The 21,190-nt window shown below is 37.9% G+C and overlaps 1 protein-coding gene and 1 pseudogene across 3 annotated transcripts; both read left to right on the forward strand.

The window, feature by feature from the left end:
- Nucleotides 1-406: 406 nt before the first annotated feature.
- Nucleotides 407-21,102, forward strand: LOC146467460 (uncharacterized). Of its 2 annotated transcripts, none has more exons than XM_085125815.1 (6): nt 407-579; nt 15,608-15,882; nt 16,714-16,828; nt 17,907-17,943; nt 18,886-19,012; nt 19,745-21,102. In XM_085125815.1, the coding sequence occupies exons 1-6, from the start codon at nt 411-413 to the stop codon at nt 20,267-20,269; spliced, it is 1,248 nt and encodes a 415-aa protein (XP_084981941.1). In that variant the 5' UTR covers nt 407-410; the 3' UTR covers nt 20,270-21,102. The 2 variants fall into 2 exon arrangements, with proteins under 2 accessions (XP_084981941.1, XP_084981942.1); XM_085125816.1 differs by lacking the exon at nt 407-579 and adding an exon at nt 14,743-14,979.
- LOC146467461 (uncharacterized) lies at nt 5,400-10,593 on the forward strand (annotated as a pseudogene). The gene is made up of 6 exons (XR_014867714.1): nt 5,400-5,516; nt 6,182-6,456; nt 7,023-7,137; nt 8,037-8,073; nt 8,949-9,075; nt 9,804-10,593. The product of XR_014867714.1 is annotated as an uncharacterized LOC146467461 (transcript).
- Nucleotides 21,103-21,190: the final 88 nt, after the last annotated feature.

A 21,190-nucleotide genomic window follows, 5' to 3' on the forward strand; every position in this document is an offset into this window, starting at 1 on the left:
TAATTTTGCTTTCAACGAGGGCAAAATTACCCACCCCTGATTGGTCGAGCACCGAAAATACTTGCTCCTGATTGGCTGAGCACTGCTGAGCACGCCATTTCTACATTTAGTTGGTTTCTTCAGGTTTCTTCATTTTGTGCAGCAAGAACAACGACATCTTTCAGGTTCTTTGGAGTTTTAAGCCGGCTTGTTCGTGCCAAGACTTGGAAATCAAGTGCTACAGCTAAAACGAAATTCCTGAAGGCGAACTTTCGTTTCATAGAAGAAACAGCAAAAGATTATTTGTGTCAAAAGTTAAAACTTGATCGGATTTGTTTGGTTGAAAAACTGAAATCATTCATGGACGAGAGGCCCGCGACCACAGTGCTTTCACCTCGCTACGGCTTCTTCCTACAAACAATAACCGAACAATGATAACAGTACCCGGCTCAGTTTTTATGGGAGGAAGAAGCAGGTCAAAATTAGTGGAACAAACTACTCTGCAAGTTCCTTCTTTGGACCCACGGTTTGCTATTTTTATCGATCCGTGTTCGTGTGATTTTCAAGCAGTAAAAAGCTTCACAGTGCAGCTAGCTACAGGTGAATTTGATTTATTCTCGTTAGTTTGCTCATAAATTAAACTTGTATTTTCTCTTAATTACATGTTATAATAATCAACTTTACTCGTTTTGTCTGATTTGTAAGTCAAGAGACAGGTGAATTGTTTGTTTGCTTTGCTCACTGGTGAGTGTTTTTACTCCAGGCCGGCCGGGCTGACCGTTTTATATTTACGAAGCGCCTTGATAGTTTTAAGAAAATTTTGCCCTCTATGTTATAAACATGTAATCGCAATGAAGCCTCGTAGAATTAAGGATTAATTTTCACGCATATTTTCAAAGTTTTCGCAAATTGCCCTCGTCGCTGCGCGACTCGGGCAATTTGCGAAAACTTTGAAAATACGCGTGAAAATTGATCCTTAATTCTACTCGGCCTCATGCGATTACATATACTAACAGTGATCAGCATCAAATTTCTTCTTGTAATATCAATGCTTATTCAACCCTGAGGTCATGACAATTAAGGATATGATCACCCAAGGTGAATTTTCTTGATATTTTAATAACTTCTCCCCAGTACTTTTATAAGAAGAGTATGGGGGCAAGATAGGAGAATTTGTACTTTGATATAAGGGGTTAAAGGGTTAACTGTTAAACATAATCTTAAACTCAGCCAATCCACGGAGATTCATGAGCAGATTATCCATAATCTCGTACCCAGATCTCAGTCGGTTCGGGAATGGACAGTGGGAGGTATGGGTACGAGATTAGATGATTCATACCCTAGCAATCTCGTACCCAGAGTCCTCGGGCTTTTTGGTCAGCGGGTGGGCGCCAGGAGATATGGGGACATCGAAAACAGTCAAATTTTTTTATTGGATTTTCCGTAACGGTTTTCATTGTTTTACCGCAGAAGTCCTGCGGTAATAAAATTCGATGTCCTCTTGAGTCTGTCCTGGCGAATAACCACTGGCCAAAGAGCGTGAGGACTCTGGGTACGAGATTGATACCCTGGCGGCTGGAGACAGAACGTGGATTTGAAATGAATTGAGTATTGATGAGAATGCCTGGACGCCTCTGCTGCATTTTTTTTCTTTTATGTACATTATTTTATCCCTACCATAAGTATAAGTACTGGTATTTAAGTAAGTGTAAATGAATTGGGTCAGTTATTAAGAGACAGTTAAAACGGTGTTTAACAAAACCACTTTAATTTTTTAAGCGATTATCTATTTTGCCAACTGTCATATCTAAACATTGCCTGCTGCTGAAGGAAACAAGAAGGCTTGCATACCAGACTAGAAAACTATTTATCTACTTAAAAACATGATTGAAACAGATTTCGTGGCCCACTGATTGTCTTAAGACGCGGCCCGTAGTTAGACTCTGTTTAAATAACTGGCCGATTAAGTTTAATCTTTCGTTAATATTTCGTTGTAATAATCAACTTTTCCCTTGTTATTTTTACTTGAGTTTTCCGATTTTAATAGCTACTCAAGTTAGTGAAGTACTCAGTATCAAAATCGTTTTGTACACGTTATTTTCAAAGATTCCGCATAACCACAATAAATAGCAATAGCAACCGTATGAGTGAGTTATCGTCATCATCAACTTCAGCTTTATTCAAAAATATTGTTACCATATTGACTCTCCGCAAATATATAGCACGGGTCAGTGGAAATGGGTAAAACGTTTGATAAATAAACAAACTAGCTAATTAATTAATTTTAAAATTGATTCTGCAGGGAAGCTAAATGGCGCAAATATGAGAGTTTGTATGGGAATATTTAGGATCGGGTTTAGGAGGCAGAAATACTGAAATGCTCTTATAAAAATGGCATCCCTTGCTACTATGGTGTATCTCTTATTGTCTGTTTGCTTCTTTTGTTGAATCGGGCCATATAAATGAAAACGACAATAATATAAAAGAGAGAAAGAAGAGCACATTACAAATACAGGCCGCCACTGAGTTTATCTTGAATCATGCATTGTCATCGTTTTGATTTTATCGCCCTTACCGTCCCAAAGGAAATCATACAATATGGAGTTGATTTCTTTAAGTATATCAGGGGGTGTTGGAAGAAATAACAACATATAGACGATATTAATTATCTTTGGTTGCGGATCGGGAAGGATGGAACTGTGATTATATTTTGTTGTTCCTCAGAGAAATCACTTAATATTTTTTGCCTAGTGCAACGAATCTCCCTGACAGTGCCGCTTTGAGCGGACACGCAGCCAATAATTCCAGACTTCACAGCCAATAATACCACGGCTTACAGACAAACGACCAATAACATCTCCACTTCGCTGAACAATCCGGTCAATAACCAGAGACATTTATACCATGTACTGACGTTCCACAATTTACTTGACTCTGAAGATGAGTTCCGCCCCGGTTGTCGAAACGTCAGTCAACGTCACCTCAAACAGTCCTTCCCAGGACTACACTCACCCGGATGATCATGATTTAGGTGCTTATGAACATTCATGTTCAGTTATAATTCAGTTTTTTTTTAAATTTAATTCAACATAAGTTCTTTAAATCATTACCTAAAAAACTTCCAAAAAATGGATAAATTACTCAGACTGAAGGTGTTTTGATCATTTTAAACATTCAAAAAACACCTGGTCAAAGCTCACATTGGAAATTCAACTCAAGCCTAAAAGATTGAAGAGCCCTCGTCATTTTGCTTAAATTTAATATTGTTCAGAAAAAATTATTTCACTTCTATTTCCATCGTCGTAGCTGGTGTTGTTAGCTTATCTAGTACCATTTTCGTCTTCGCATTTATCTTGAAAGACGCTCGATGCCTCCCAAAAGATGACACAAATTATGCAACTTCCATGTTAGTTTTCCGAAATACGTGTGGGTTTTAATATATATTGGCAGAAATACAAAAACGATCTCGTTCTAACAGATGACTTAATACGAGCCAGATTTTATTTTTTTTCCCGTGGCATAAGTGACAATTCAAAAATCCCCTTGGAATAGGGGTATGGAATCTTCGGCGAGCGCGTACTTATGAAAAGTTTTCCCGTGGGGAGAGGGTAAGAGTTACATTTTGTTCGACACGAATACATGTATCTTCTTCGAAAGAAGGCTATGTTTGCGGATTTTATATGGCGCGCCTCACAGTGTTTCTCCCAGGCACGGTTACAAAACAACGAAACTACGCTTATCTTTGTTAAATTTAGGAAGGCAACCGAATGGCAAGTTAGGAATAAAGCCAACAAAATAATTATAATAATTCATTTAATTATACTGCGCAAATATCAACATAAAATTGGCAAATGCGCATATGCTGTAAAAGCACCTTACACAAAAACGTTCTACAGCTTACACACCAGAGGTATCTATGCACAATGGATAGAAAAAGTTGCACATGCACTAAGCTTCCCATTAAATAAACTAAAGTGTGCTCTGTTTGCCAGCTTGAAGTACTTAGTTCGCGAGTTTCAAGCCTAAAAAACACGTTCTTTTAAAGGGACGCACTTTCCTTACAACGCACTCAGTCGGATTTTGCAAATGAAAATTAACGTTTTAACGCGAGAAGTTTGTAATGGAGAAAACGAAAGAATCCTAAGCGCCGCATGAACGCAGCGCGCCTGCAAACATTGACAAAGCTACAAAATTGTTTTGGCATTTTATTTCGTGGATCATTTTCTTTTTCTTGCACACTAAAAAAATATTTTTTTGGTTGATGCTTCAGTTAAGAAATCATCTGAAAGAATTCAGAAGTTCAAGGAAGTGACCTAAAATTATTGGTAGACAATTCCTCCCTTGGGTACCGCAGTCTTAAACAGGAACTCGCCGCGCAACTACACCCCTAATGAAGCTAATTTGGCACGTAGTCAATTCCAATAATCACCATCTCATCCTCACCAATTTTCTGTATAATTTTCTCAGTGCACAAAAACAACAAAGGCTCCTGTTTATCCGGTACAATGGACCATTTCTTGATACTGAATTATATGATTGAATTATATGATATGAATTATATGATTGCTTTATTTCCCGCCAGGATAATTTATGCCGAAAAATAGGTAATGTTTTAGTGAGCTAATTATCACTTGAGAACAAAACACCAGTGAAGATAGGCTTTTAAAAAACAACTGAACAAACAAAAAAAAAAACAAAAAAAACAAACAACTAAAAAATAAAACTCCAGAAGTATATGTGTTTTCAATTTTCTGTGCGAAATCTCCGGTCTTTGCTCTCTAAGCCTTATCAGCCACGCATGCGCAGTCAACGTCTTAACAGGTGGTTGGTTGCGGTTCATTATTTTCCCTTCTCAGAAGCTTCTCGTTCATTTTAACAAAATATTTTTTCTTGAAAGCCTGACTATTTTATCAGTTGACGATTATAGACATCCCTTTCTCGACGACAAAACATTCAACAAGACACATTTTCAGTTCCTTATTAATGACAGGCAAATTGGTTTGTTTATGCATTAACAGTGGGGCAATATCGTATCAGCCACAAAAAAGCCATTTGGAGTTGTGGATAAACATATATTTTTCGTGTTTATAGCGGCGCCTGTGTTATTGATTTTATTATGTGATTATGTGGTGTTTTCGCCATAGCTTCTTCATGTTTGAAACGAAGAATATGCGAAACTTCCTCCATCGCAATTAATTGGAATTACGTAGTTTCTATTGATGCCCAAGAGATATTGAACTAATGCCAAGGGGATATTGATCAGTGCAGTTGGCGTTTAATAAAATAAGATGCGATTGGTTGGTACTGACAATTAAGGGAGCTCTTATGTTGAATGCGCACTCATTCACCTACTAATTTAACTGGTATTTTCATTGCGTGCACAAGGCCAGGCCTTCACGTTAAAAAAAAAACAAAACAAAACAACCATTCAACCAATATTAGAGATAAGGTACTCTGTGTCATGTTTTCTCGTTTCATCCGCTGGTTGTTCTTCTTGGTCTTGTGTTCAATGATACCTGAAGCAGTCCACTCTATGGGTAAATTGAATCACCATTTTTGTTACTACTGTTTTTGTGTTGGTTTTTGTTTTTATTTGTTGTTTTAAAAGGCATTTTACACCTAAAGCCTCCGATCCCTCACTGTAAAGAACAAGACTAATTATTTTTTAAGGACGTGCGGCATATTTTTCACAAGAATATAAAAAATTGTATTTTATTTCAAACATTATTGCCTCTATATACTGTGCTATTTGAAGCTTAATAAAATTGCAAAAGGCAGCTTCAATGAACATATTCAAGCGCTAAAACTGTTATCTTAAGAGCTTTTCAAGGTAATTGATCGAATAACTTTTATTGGAAAAAAAATTTAAACGAACTTTAGTCCTAAAATCCGTAACGATTACTCCCCAACGATGTCTAAAATGTTAAAAAAAATTTGTATAATCCCTACCTGAGAGTCGGTGAAGCCACAATCCATGTTTTTTTTTTGGTAGTGTTGCTCTTAATGTAACGAGGCGGCGCCAATAAATGTGAATGTTTCCTAACGCATTACCGTGCGAACAAAGCCGCTTTCCTCTTGCAGCTGGGCACCAAAGCATTTACCAATGAGTCAAATTCTTAGAACTTAACCTCGCAACAAGTCTCGGGCTTTAATGTAATGTTATGTTACGTTATGTGTTGTTGCTTTAATGTTCTTGCCACAGAATTTGAGACTTTGTATCACCCGGATCTGCGACAAGACGTTTTCATAAAAGACGAGTTTCATTATCTGAATGTGCCTAGAATTGGAACATATACAGTGTACGACATCTTTGACTGCAACTTTGAATGTCTCAGCAATCCTTCCTGCTTTTCTGTGAACCTGGCCGCCTCCAAAGGAGCTGATGAGAAGATGTGGTGTGAATTGTTGTCTTCTACTAAGTTCGCCAAACCCGAGGAGTTTAGGGAAAACGAGAGTGCGCATCACTTTCCCGTCAAGGTGGGGCTAATTACCACGCTAGAGCTTTGGATTAAAAAATACTGTTTTTTTCAAGGGCATTTATTAAGTAATAGCTGTTTGAAGATCAAGATACTACAGATACAAAGAAATTTGTTTTCAAACTTCGAGGAAAGATCTTGAAATCTCATTACATGTAGTAAAACTGAAAAAGACTGATAAGAAATATACGTTTAAATTTGAGGAGTTCCATGGACTCGATCTCAATATACTGATATCTCTACAGTCGAGAGAAACACTGAGACTTTGCTGTGTACATTTACGTTTTTTGTCTTTCCAATTCAGTCAACTTGATAGGGACATTAACAACTAAATCATTGAAATTTTAAAAACCTTCCCTAGGCAATTAACATTCTCGCTGCAGTAACTACCAGTTAAAGGTATTGTTTATTGTGTAGTCTTCTTCTAATCATGATGCATAGAATATAAATAAATATATAATGAGCGAAATTGTGGTTTAGTTTGTGTTTTACATCACGCAGAGACAAAACAGCAATACGAAGACGACTGTTGTTTACACTGGTGATAATTTTTTTCTCTTATTTCAGACCCCATGTCTGTCTTCGCCTTGCCGAAACGGTGGTACGTGTGTCCCTAACTACAAATATCACACTTTTCGCTGCAGCTGTATGGATGGTTTCATGGGAAAACATTGCGAAATAGGTATTTGTCATTTGTACAGCTTATAAATCGTTTAATAAGTGCCCCCATAAATAACCACCCTATCGAATAAGCGAACTCCCCCCCCCCCCCCCCCCCGAGTACATTCCTCTCCCACCAACTATTTTTGTAGTATCCTATTTTATGATGCAAAGTAAATCGTAATTCAGCCGGCCCGGGGCTACAATGATTTATCTTAATAAAACTATCTATCTACTATCTATCTAAAGGCTACTGACATAGCTCTTGTTTACGCGCAAATGTTATTGATATTGTAAAAATAAATGACCATCTGGACCACGCTTCGGAGATGAGCCCCCCTTCCTTGAATAAGCGCCCCCCTGCGTTATCCCTGTAAATAAGACTTCAAAATCTTATTGATAATTCATAAGCCCATTGACCTATCAAATGGTCGATAAAACATCACGTGCAGTGGTTTTAAAACCTGATAAAACCTCCTTCTTATTAGTATGAGGTGTTTAATGTTTTTCTCGTAGGCTAATTGTCAATGTTCACCAATGCATCATTGTTATGAACTCTAATGACACACGCTTTTCCAGGAATGTTTTTTAAGCCGTTCAAAAAGCTCCTAGCACGTGTTTTTATCGGGTTTAAATCGCGACAAAACCGGCTGCTGCTCGTGTTTTAAACATTACATAATGCTCGCCGCGCTTATTTGAGGATTTCCGGTACATGAACTGTCGCCAGTGTGTAGCAGATAACTTGATGGAAAGAAAGATGATTTTTTTGTTTCCTCCACTGAGAAATTTCCGACACAAAATTAAATGAATGAATGAATGGATAAATAATTTTCCGGATAATAATAATAACAACAAAAGGATTCAAAGGACAGTGGTTGCCGATGGCTCTTTAAATATGTTAATTTTTCATTTCTCTTTTAGCCGGAAATTCATGCAAGGACTTGTACAACGCATATAAGTAAGTGACATTTCCATATAACATTAGTTCCTCGTTTCGCTCTTCGCTCCAGAAACGTAATTCTTATCAGAAAAATAGAATAGAATGCTATTCTTGTTAAAAGAAATTCTTCAAGCAAGAATAGATTACATCCAAATCTTCTGGGAAGATCAGCCATGAACAGAAATCTTCTGAGTAGAATAATCAGTTATTTTGTCAAGAGCCTGTCAAGAGTATTGACGTTGTAATATTCAGGAATGCCTGTTGACATCGCTCCGGCCAGCATTTTCACCTGTAATTTAAAGAGGCACTCCTGTGCACCATCATGCAGTTTATCTGTTTTCCAGTTTATGCACACACGAATACCTTAAATGTTAAAATTAAAAACGTATACCAGCACTAGAAAGAGCACTGTTACTTTAGTAACCCAGCGCAAAGTTTCAGCATACGAGGTGTAATATCAGCTGAGAAAATGTAAGTTGAAAAATGAAAAATTTACAGACGTTTGTATGGCTGGGGGTATGACGTATACCCCCAGTCATACAAACGCCTGTAAATTTGTCAAATTTCATCTTACATTTCCTAAGCTGATATAACACCTAATATGCTGAAACTTTGCAAGGTGACTAAAGTAAAGGTGCTCTTTTCAGTGCTGTTTTTCATTCAGCTCAGTTTTAACTCATTCGAATCTGTCGTCGCCATTTTGAAGATGGGGTTATTGTGAGGATCTCTCAGTCGATGAGTAGTGCCTTATTTCTCTTAGGGTTAGTACAGCGAACGAGACACGTGGGTGCACGCGAAAATTATTCAGTCAGACAATTTCCGCGCTCGCTCGTGCACTACGCGAAGGACCACTCGTACTTTAACTCAGTCTAAAATATTCTAATATTTAATAGGTCAAGCGTGAGTCAGGTGGCTACTCTCATCTTGGACTCAAAACCAACTTCCTTATTGTGTCACATGGGAGATTTTGGTTGTGGAGATGGGGGATGGACGCCGGTAATGAAGATTGACGGAAACAAGGTATACCATAAGTTGAAAAAGTTTCTCACCGATGTTAGTTTGGTTGTCCGGTGTTGACATGACAACCGAGGTGTTCTCGTGTTTTAGCACTCCCGAAAATATTTTTCATACTAGAAATGAGTGAATCGCAAAACCTTGCGAAGCTAGGGCTTGATGGACAATTGATTTGAAGTGATGTTGTCTGTTGTCTTTGCTCTGTGGTTTCGTGATGTCTCCTTATTCTTCGCTGCTCACGCTGAGTTTCGTTGTTTAGTCTCAATCGGCAAATCTGTCTCGTTCTTTGTACGACCTCCTGTTGTTCATTTGCATCTCAATTTGGTCGTGTTTCACCAATAGTAAGCATTTTTCACTGTTCCATGAATAAACGCGTTCGGCCCTGAATGAATAAACATGAGTTGCGTCTGCCTAGCAACCTTTCCTTTGTCTGACGTCATTCAAACTTCGTTTGCACTGTTGCCAGGCAACAGCACATATAAATATATTTTTCGCTCGGATTCGCCCCGTTTAGCTCCGACAAATTTATTAACCTTCCTTTGCGAGGAATGAATCTATGACTTTGTCTGCAAGTTTAATCTGCGCACTTCAAAAACGTTCAGTTCATCATTTGGAAATTATAACAGCTTATTCCTTACCTCTTAGTCACTTTATTTTAAATACAACTCATCCGGCGACCCATTTTTTGTAACCAAATAATAATTATAACTATTTTGTTTACAAATTCGTTTAAGCTAACGTTTCACTACAATTCAAGCCTTTGGAGCAACAAGGAAACCTTCAACCTTGCAGGGGGGAAGACTGGATTCGACAATCAAGAAACAAAGTTACCAACTTACTGGAGCACATCCTTCTCCAAGATCTGTCTCGGAATGAGAATCCATGGCAAACAACAGACAAATTTTATCGTCATGAAAAAGGCAGCTGACTCCTTGTACTCGCTGATCGCTGACGGGCAATACCGCAGGACATCGCTGGGCGCTGACACGTGGAAGAAGCTGATTGGCAGTCAGGCCTCCTTGCAAATCAATTGCAACATTGAAGGGTTCAACGCCATTTGAGGGATTTTGAAAGGCCCAAAGCAAGGATTGGTATAATTCGTAACGACAACAACAATTGTCTTACCTGTGACTCCAGGATCGGGTTCGGCACTGGAGGTATATATGACGACAACAACACGTGTGGAAACGAGGCTATGCACTCCCCTGACAACGGTGAGAAGCATATCAAAGCGATGGGGTTTATCTTGGTGAAGTGAGAAATAAAGCGACTTTACACTGTGACAGAAGTGTGTATGATAAGTGTAACGAAAAATAAAAACATAAACAAAAAAAAAACAACAACAACAACTTTGTATATTCCTTAAGCCGTTTAAATGTTAAACATAATCTTAACCCTTTAAGCCCTAACAGTGATCAGCATCAAATTTCTCTTTGTAATATCAATGCTTATCAACCCTGAGGCCATGACAATTAAGGATATGATCACCCAAGGTGAATTTTCTTGATATTTTAATAACTTCTCCCCAGAACTTTTATAAGAGGAGTATGGGCGCAAGATAGGAGAATTTGTACTTTGATATAAGGGGTTAAAGGGTTAACTGTTAAACATAATCTTAAACTCAGCCAATCCACGGAGATTCATGAGCAGATTATCCATAATCTCGTACCCAGATCTCAGTCAGTTGGGGAACAGACCGTGGGAGATCTGGGTACGAGATTAGATGATTCATACCCTGGTGGCTGGAGAGAGAACGTGGATTTGAAATGGGATTGAGTATTGAATAAGAATGCCTAGAAGCCTCTGCCTCATTTTTGCCCCTTATGTACATTATTTTATCCCGACCATAAGTATAAGTACCGGTATTTAAGTAAATGCAAATAAATTGGGTCAGTTATTAAGAGACAGTTAAAACGGTGTTTAACAAAACCACTTTAATTTCTAAGCGATTATCAATTTTGCCAGCTGTCATACCTAAACATTGTCTGCTGCTGAAGGTAACAAGGAGGCTTGCATCCCAGACTAGAAAACTATTTATCTACTTAAAATCACTACTTGTAAACAGATTTCGAGGCCCGCTAATTGTCTTAAGCCGCGGCCTAAGTTAGACTCCGTTTTAATAACTGGCCGATTAAGTTTAATCTTTAGTAAGCATTTCCTTGTAATAATCAACTTTTGCCTTGTAAGTTTTTTTAAGAAATTTTTTTAACTTGAGTTTTTCGATTTTAATTGCTACTCAAGTTAATGAAGTACTCAGTATCAAAATCATTTTGTACACGTTATTTTCAAAGATTCCGCAAAACCACAATAAATGGCAATAGCAACCGTATGAGTGAGTTATCGTCATCATCAACTTCAGCTTTGTTCAAAAATATTGTTACCATATTGACTCTCCGCAAATATATAGCACGGGTCAGTGGAAATGGGTAAAACATTTGATAAATAAACAAACTAGTTAATTGATTAATTTTAAAATTGATTCTAAATGGCGCAAATATGAGAGTTTGTATGGGAATATTTAGGATCGGGTTTAGGAGGCAGAAATACTGAAAAGCTCTTATAAAAATGGCATCCCTTGCTACTATGGTGTATCTCTTATTGTCTGTTTGCTTCTTTTGTTGAATCGGGCCATATAAATGAAAACGACAATAATATAAAAGAGAGAAAGAAGAGCACATTACAAATACAGGCCGCCACTGAGTTTATCTTGAATCATTGTCATCGTTTTGATATTATCGCCCTTACCGTCCCAAAGGAAATCATACAATATGGAGTTGATTTCTTTAAGTATGTCAGGGGGTGTTGGAAGAGATAACAACATATAGACGATATTAATTATCTTTGGTTGCGATTCGGGAAAGATGGAACTGTGATTATATTTTGCTGTTCCTCAGAGAAATCACTTAATATTTTTTGCCTAGTGCAACGAATCTCCCTGACAGTGCCGCTTTGAGCGGACACACAGCCAATAATTCCAGACTTCACAGCCAATAGTACCACGGCTAACAGACAAACGACCAATAACATCGCCACTTCGCTGAACAATCCGGTCAATAACCAGAGACATTTATACCATGTACTGACGTTCCACAATTTACTTGACTCTAAAGATGAGTTCCGCCCCGGTTGTCGAAACGTCAGTCAACGTCACCTCAAACAGTCCTTCCCAGGACTACACTCACCCGGATGATCATGATTTAGGTGCTTATGAACATTCATGTTCAGTTATAATTCAGTTTTTTTTTTTTTTAATTTAATTCAACATAAGTTCTTTAAATCATTGCCTAAAAAACTTCGAAAAAATGGAAAAATAACTCACACTGAATAAATAAATAAATCAATCAATCAATCAATCAATCAATCAATCAACTTTGTTTAACGAGGGTGACACTTAACAGTTTGACGACTGACAAACCTGTGGCATTCGAATTCCAGATCGAATTGGAATTTGGAAATGTTGGTTTTTGTGGAGGGAGAAAAACCGGAGTACCCAGAGAAAAACCCTCGGAGCAAGAAAGAGAACCAACAACAAACTCAACCCAGATATGACGTCGAGTCCGGGAATCGAACCCGAGGATGTTTTGATCCTTTTAATAATTCAAAAAATACCTTTTCAAAACTCACATTGGAAATTAAACTCAGGCCTAAAAGATTGAAGAGCCCTCGTTATTTTACTAAAATTTAATATTGTTCAGAAATTTCACTTCTAATTCCATCGTCGAGCTGGTGTTGTTAGCTTATCTAGTACCATTTTCGTCTTCGCATTTATCTTGAAAGACACTCGATGTCTCTGACACAAATTATGCAACTTCCAAGATAATTACAGCCAAAAGCTTTTTTTCCGAAATACGTGTGGGTTTTAATATATATTGGCAGAAATACAAAAACCATCTCGTTTTAACAGATGACTTAATACGAGCCAGATTTTATTTTTTTCCCCGTGGCATGAGTGGCAATTCAAAAATCCCCATGGAATAGGGGTATGGAATCTTCGGCGAGCGCGTAGTTATGAAAAATTCTCCCGTGGGGAGAGGGTAAGAGTTACATTTGGTACGACACGAATACATGTATCTTCTTCGAAAGAAGGCTATGTTCGCAGATTTTGTATGGCGCGCCTCACAGTGTTTCTCCCAAGCACGGTTACAGAACAACGAAACTACGCTTATCTTTGTTAAATTTAGGAAGGCAACCGAATGCCAAGTTAAGAATAAAGCCAACAAAATAATTATAATAATTCATTTAATTATACTGCGCAAATATCAACATAAAATTGGCAAATGCGCATATGCTGTAAAAGCACCTTACACAAAAACGTTCAACAGCTTACACACCAGAGGTATCTATGTACAATGGATAGAAAAAATGCACATACCCTAAGCTTCCCATTAAATAAACTAAAGCGTGCTCTGTTTGCCAACTTGAAGTACTTAGTTCGCAATTTCCAAGCCTGACAAACACGTTCTTTTAAAGGGACGCACTTTCCTTACGACGCATTCAGTGGGATTTTGCAAATGAAAATTAACGTTTTAACGCGAGAAGTTTGTAATGGAGAAAAAGAAAGAATCCTAAGCGCCGCAAGAACGCCGCGCGCGTGCAAACATTGACAAAGCTACAAAATTGTTTCGGCATTTTATTTCGCGGATCATTTTCCTTTTCTTGAACACTAAAAAAATATTTTTTTGGTTGATGCTTCAGTTAGCAAATCATCTGAAAGATTGTTGGCGGACAATCCCTCCCTTGGGTACCGCAGTCTTAAACAGGAACTCGCCGCGCAACTTTCCTCACTCTACTCCCCTAATGAAGCTAATTTGACACGTAGTCAATTCCAATAATTACCATCTCATCCTCGCCAATTCTTTGTATAATTTTCTCAGTGCACAAAAACAACAAAGGCTCCTGTTTATCCGGTACAGTGGACCATTTCTTGATACTGAATTATATCATTGAATTATATGATATGAATTATATGATTGCTTTATTTCCCGTCAGGATAATTTATGCCGAAAAATAGGTAATGTTTTAGTGGGCTAATTATCACTTGAGAACAAAACACCAGTAAATATAGGCTTTTAAAAAACGAACAAACAAAAGAACTAAAAAATAAAACTCCAGAAGTATATGTGTTTTCAATTTCTGTGCAAAATCTCCGGTCTTTGCCTTCTAAGCCTTATCAGCCACGCATGCGCAGTCAACGTCTTAACAGGTGGTTTGTTGCGGGTCATTATTTTCCCTTCTCAGAAGGTTTTCGTTCATTTTAACAAAATATTTTTTCTTGAAAGCCTGACTATTTTATCAGTTGACGATTGTAGACTTCCCTTTCTCGTCGACAAAACATTCAACAAGACACATTTCCACTTCCTTATTGATGACAGGCAAATTGGTTTGTTTATGCATTAACAGTGGGGCAATATCGCATCAGCCACAAAAGAGCCATTTGCAGTTGTGGACGAACATATATTTTTCGTGTTTATAGCGGCGTCTGTGTTATTGATTTTATTATGTGATTATGTGATGTTTTCGCCATAGCTTATTCATGTTTGAAACGAAGAATATGCGAAACTTTCTCTATCCCAATTAATTGGAATTACGTAGTTTCTATTCATGCCCAAGAGATATTGAACTAATTAGCCAATGGGATATTGATCAGTGCGGTTGGCGTTTAATAAAATAAGATGCAATTGGTTAGTACTGACAATTAAAGGAGCTCTTATGTTGAACGCCCTCACATTCACCTGTTAAATAAACTGGCGTTTTCATTGCGCGCACAAGGCCAGGGCTTCACGTTGAAAAAAAAAAACCATTCAACCAATATTAGAGATAAGGTACTCTGTGTCATGTTTTCTCGTTTCATCCGCTGGTTGTTCTTCTTGGTCTTGAGTTCAATGATACCTGAAGCAGTCCACTCTATGGGTAAATTGAATCGCCATTTTTGTTATTACTATTTTTGTGTTAGTTTTTGTTTTTATTTGTTGTTTTAAAAGGCTTTTTACACCTAGAGCCTTCGATCTGTCACTGTAAAGAACAAGACTAATTATTTTTTAAGGACGTGCGACATATTTTTCACAAGAATATGAAAAATTGTATTTTATTTCAAACATTATTGCCTTTATGCACTGTGCTATTTGAAGCTAAATGAAATTGCAGAAAGCAGCTGCAATGAACATATTCAAGCGCCTAAAACCGTTATCTTAAGAGCTTTTCAAGGTAATTGGAAAAAATTTAAACGAACTTTAGTCCTAAAATCCGTAACGATTACTCCCAAACTATGTCTAAAATGTTAAAAGAAAATTTGTATAAGCCCTACCTAAAAGTCAGTAAAGCCATAATCCATGATTTTTTTTTTGGCAGTGATGCTCTTAATGTTACGAAGCGGCGCCAATAAATGTGAATGTTTCCTAACGCATTACCGTGCGAACAAAGCCGCTTCCCTCTTGCAGCTGGGTACCAAAGCATTTACCAATGAGTCAAATTCTTAGAACTTTACCTCGCATGATGTTATGTTTCGTTATATATTGTTGCTTTAATGTTCTTGCCACAGAATTTAACACTTTGTATCACCCGGATCTGCGACAAGACGTTTTCATAAAAGACGAGTTCCATTATCTGAATGTGCCTAGAATTGGAACATATACAGTGTACGACATCTTTGACTGCACCTTTGAATGTCTCAGCAATCCTTCCTGCCTATCTTTGAACCTGGCCGCCTCCAAAGGAGCTGATGGGAAGATGTGGTGTGAATTGTTGTCTTCTACTAAGTTCAGGAAATCCAAGGAGTTCAAGGGAAACGAGAGTGCGCATCACTTTTCCGTTAAGGTGGGGCTAGTTGCCAAGCTGAAGCTTTGGATTAAAAAATAGTTTTTTTTTTCAAGGTGCATTTATTAAGTAGTAGCTGTTTAAAAATCAAGAGACTACAGATACACCCAAACTTTGTTTTCAAAATTCGAGGAAAGATCTTGAAATCTAATTATATGCAGTAAAACTGAAAAAGACTGAGAAGAAGACGAAGAACAACAACACCAACAATAACTTTATTTGTGTCGAAGTACTTTAGCATACCTGCTAATTGGAGACACAGTAAATACCAAATAAAAATTTAGTATTATAAAATTCTAGGATACTAATAAAAAAAAAGAACCAATACTACTCTATTAAAAATACTCCTTGTCTCTACGAAATCCAGAGAAAACAGTGATGATGAGGTCCACATTCGTTGCTGATTACGTTCGAGAGATCCATTTGTTTACTAATACTAAAGAAATATACGTTTGGATTGAGGAGCCAGTTATTGACTTGATTTTAATATACTGATATCTCAACAGTCGAGAGACGAACTAAGACTTTCCTGTGCACATTTACGTTTTTTGTCTTTCCAATTCAGTCAACTTGATAGGGACAACAACAAATGAATTATTGAAATTTTAAAAACCTTCCCTAGGCAATTAACATTCTTGCTGCAGTAACTACCAGTTAGAGGTATTGTTTATTGTTTAGTCTTCTTCCAATCATGATGCATAGAATATAAATGAATATGTAATGAGCGAAATTGTGGTTCAGTTTGTGTTCTCCATCACGCAAAGACAAAACAGCAACACGAAGAAGACTGTTGTCTACACTGGTGATAATTTTTTTTTTTTCTAATTTCAGACCCCATGTCTGTCATCGCCATGCCGAAACGGTGGTACGTGCGTCCCTAACTACAAATATCACACTTTTCGCTGCAGCTGTATGGATGGTTTCATGGGAAAACATTGCGAAATAGGTATTTGTCATTTGTACAGTTGATAAATCGTCGAATAAGTGCCCCTTTAAATAACCACCCTCTCCAACAAGCTAACTTCCAACCACCACTACAGGTATAATTTAAAATATAGGCCTCTCCCCTAGAACGTGCCCCTTTCCGGGCGTCGGACTCATTGTAAAGTGGGGAGGAAGGGTGGACTTAGTATTGACACAGCAAAGGCTGAGCGAAATGTAGGTTGTGTTCTTCATTCTCCATTTTGTAAAGTCATCAGTAATTGAACTGGTCTTGACTGCAAGAAACCAGGTTCTTTTCTTTCAGGATGACATAAACGGCTTTCAATTTATCTATGCAGATCTTTTTTTGTTTTTGTTTTCTTGTTCCTTTGTTCACATACGCGTTAGATCTGAGTACGACGTACGGTGTGATAATCTTGTGTGTCGCTCGCCTCGAAATGAGAATTTCACGCGTTGTCTGTTTTTCTTTGTGTTTTCAATGATAAACCGCGGTAATCATGTAATCTTACGTAAAGTCGTAAACAAACATGTCCTCGAGAGTGAATCTAGTCTGAAATGTCAGCCGTCTCCTCCCCTTAACCCACAGGGGGCGAGAATCTAATCTAGTATCCTATTTTATGATGTAAAGTAAACTGTAATTCAGCCGGCCCGGGGCTGCAATGATTTATCTTAATAAAACTATCTATCTACTATCTATCTAAAGGCTACACATAGCTCTTGTTTATGTGCAAATGTTATTGATACTGTAAAAATAAGTGACCATCAAGACAACGCTTTGGAAATGAGGCCCCTTCATTGATTAAGCGCCTCCCTGCGTTATTCTTGTAAGTAAAAAAATGCTCCTCCGCGCTTAGATGAGGATTTCCTGTAGATGAACTCTCGCCAGTGTGTAGCAGGTAACTTGATGGAAAGAAAGATGAATTTTTTTGTTTCCTCCACTGAGAAGTTTCCGACAGAAAATAAATGCACGAATAAATAAATGGTTTTCCTGATAAAAATAATAACAACAAAGGCATGCAATTGCAAAGGACAGTGGTTGCCGATGGCTCTTTGAAGATGTTCATTTTTTATTTATCTTTTAGCCGGAAATTCATGCAAGGACTTGTACAACGGATATAAGTAAGTGACATTTCCACATAACATTAGTTTTTCGTTTATCACTCTTAATTTACCTTTTTCAAAAGTTCTTCGCTCAAGAAACGTAATACTTTTAGAATTCCATTCGTGTTGAAAGAACTCTTGCGACAAGAATGAATTCTCCAAGCAAGAATATATTACATCCAAATCTTCTGAGAAGATCAGCCATGAACAGAAATCTTCTGAGAAGAATAATCAGTTATTTTGTAAAGAACCTGTCAAAAGTATTGACGTTGAAATATTCAGGAATGCCTGTTGACATCGCTCCGGCCAGCATTTTCAGCTGTAATTTAAAGGAACGAAATAACTTTAATATTTCTCTGAGCAGAATGATTGAGACATATTTTGTCTGATTTGCTTTTATAAAGACTTAAAATGTTGATCAATTAACCCCATTCATTTTTTATCCCCTAAGGGTGCAATTTTTGTCCTGTGTTGCCGGAAATGTTGTATGTTTCTATGCACGCTTTACGGGCCTATTTGAATGCGCTAGTAATCATGGGATTTTAAAAAAAAGGGAAAGCCATGCGCCTTTCAGAATGAAGCAATTCTTCAAAGCAATGGATTAAATGTTGTTGAGTTTTCATCGAAACTGAGCCTGAAGTCCTTCTTACATCGACCTAAAATCCATTGAACGTTTTCTGGATATCGTGCTAACAGTATCCAAAAGATTTCTGCAACAAAAGTGAGAATGGATGTCCACAGAATTGCCTTGTAAGCCTCATCTGCTCATCGTGAACTATCACTTAGCTTGACAGTTACATCACGATTACAGATTTAAATTAATTTTGTATTTTTTTGAATAGGCATTGTTGAAGTATTTCAATTTTTACAAGGGACAAGATAATTTCCGCGCTCGCTCGCGCATTTCGCGAAGGACCACTCGTACTTTAACTTAGTCTAAAATATTCTAATATTTAACAGGTCAGGCGTGAGTCAGGTGGTTACCCTCATCTTGGACTCAAAACCAACTTCCGTTTTGTGTCACATGGGAGATTTTGGATGTGGAGATGGGGGATGGACGCCGGTCATGAAGATTGACGGCAACAAGGTATACAGAAAACTATAAGTTTAAAAAGTTTCTTACCGCTGTTAGTGTGTTTGTCCGGTGTTGACATGGCACCCGAGGTGCTCTCATATTTTAGCACTCCCGAAAATATTTTCATACTAGAAATGAGTGACTCGCAAAACCTCGCGAAGTTAGGGCTTGATGAATAATTGATTTAAAGTGATGTTGTCTGTTGTCTTTGCTCTGTTGTTTCGTGATGTCTCCTTATTCTTCGCTGCTCGCGTTTAGTTTCGTTGTTTAGTCTCAATTGGCAAATCTGTCTCGTCCTTTGTGCCTCCTGTGGTTCATTTGCATCTCAATATGGTCGTGTTTCACCAATAGTAAACATTTTTAACTGCTCAATGAATAAACGCGTTCAGCCCTGAATGAATAAACACGAGTTGCGTCTGCCTAGCAAGCTTTCCTTTGTTTGACGTCATTCAAACCTCGTTTGAGCTGTTGCCAGGCAACAGCACATATAAATATATTTTTCGCTCGAATTCGCCCCATTTAGCTCCGACAAATTTTATTAACCTTGCTTTGCGAGGAATGAATCTATCACTTTGCCTGCAAGTTTAACCTGTGCACTTCAAAAAAGTTCAGTTCATTTTTTGGAAATCATAACAGCTTATTCCTTACCTCTTCGTCACTTTCTTATAAATACAACTTATCCAGCGACCCATTTTTTGTAACCAAATAATAATTATTACTCTTTTGTTTACAAATTCGTTTAAGCTAACGTTTCACTACAGTTCAAGCCTTTGGAGCAACAAGGAAACCTTCAACCTTGCAGGAGGAAAGACTGGCTTCGACAATCAAGAAACAAAGTTACCAACTTACTGGAACACATCCTTCTCCAAGATCTGCCTCGGTATGAAAATCCATGGCGAACAACAGACAAATGTTATCGTCATCAACAAGGCAGCTGACTCCTTGTACTCGCTGATCGCTGACGGGCAACACCGCAGCATATCGCTGGGCGCTGACACGTGGAAGAAGCTGATTGGAAGTCAGGCCTCCTTGCAAACCAATTGCGGCATTGAAGGGTTCAACGCCAATTACGGGGATTTTAATAGCTCCAAAGCAAGGGTTGGTATAATTGGTAACGAGAACAACGATTGTTTTACCTGTGACTCCAGAATTGGGTTCGGTACTGGAGGTTACCATGACGACAGCAACACTTGTGGAAACGAGGCTACCTACTCCCCTGACAACGGTGAGAAGCATATCAAAGCGATGGGGTTTATCTTAGTGAAGTGAGAAGTAAAGCGAATTTACACTGTGACAGAAGTGTGCATGACAAGGTTAACAAAAAAACAAAAACAAAACAACAACAACTACAACTATGTATATTCCTTAAGTCGTTTAAATGTTAAACATAATCTTAACTGATCAGCTTGATCGTCTTGTAATATCAATGCTCATTCAACCCTGGGGGCATGACAATTAAAGATATGATCACCCAAGGTGAATTTTCTTGATATTTTAATAACTTCTCCCCAGCACTTTTATAAGAAGAGTATGAGGGCAAGATAGGAGAATTTGTACTTTGATATAAGTGGTTAAAGGGTTAACTGTTAAACATAATCTTAAACTCAGCCCATCCACGGAGATTCATGAGCAGATTATTCATAATCTCGTACCCAGATCTCAGTCGGTTCGGGAATGGACAGTGGGAGGTATGGGTACGAGATTAGATGATTCATACCCTGGCAATCTCGTATCCAGAGTCCTCAGGCGTTTTGGTTAGCGGGTGGGCGCCAGGAGAGACTCTGGGGACATTGAAAAAATTCAAATTTTTGGTTTGGCTGTTTCTTAACGATTTCCATTGTTTTACTGAAAAATCCTGCGGTAATAAAATTCGATGTCCCCAGAGTCTTTCCTGGCGACTACCCACCAAGAGCCTGAGGGCTCTGGGTACGAGATTGATAACTTGGCGGCTGGAGACAGAACGTGGATTTGAAATTGGATTGAGTATTGAATAAGAATGCCTCTGCCGCATTTTTGTCTCTTTTATGTACATTTTATAAACCCGACCATGAGTATAAGTACCGGTATTGAAGTAAATGTAAACGAATAGGGTCAGTTATTAAGAGACAGTTAAAACGGTGTTTAACAAAACTACTTTAATTTCTAAGCGATTATCAATTTTACCAACTGTCATACCTAAACTTTGTCTGC

This window comes from Pavona decussata, unplaced genomic scaffold (assembly GCF_977016875.1).
Source record: "Pavona decussata unplaced genomic scaffold, jaPavDecu1.1 SCAFFOLD_135, whole genome shotgun sequence".
Taxonomy (NCBI): domain Eukaryota; kingdom Metazoa; phylum Cnidaria; class Anthozoa; order Scleractinia; family Agariciidae; genus Pavona; species Pavona decussata.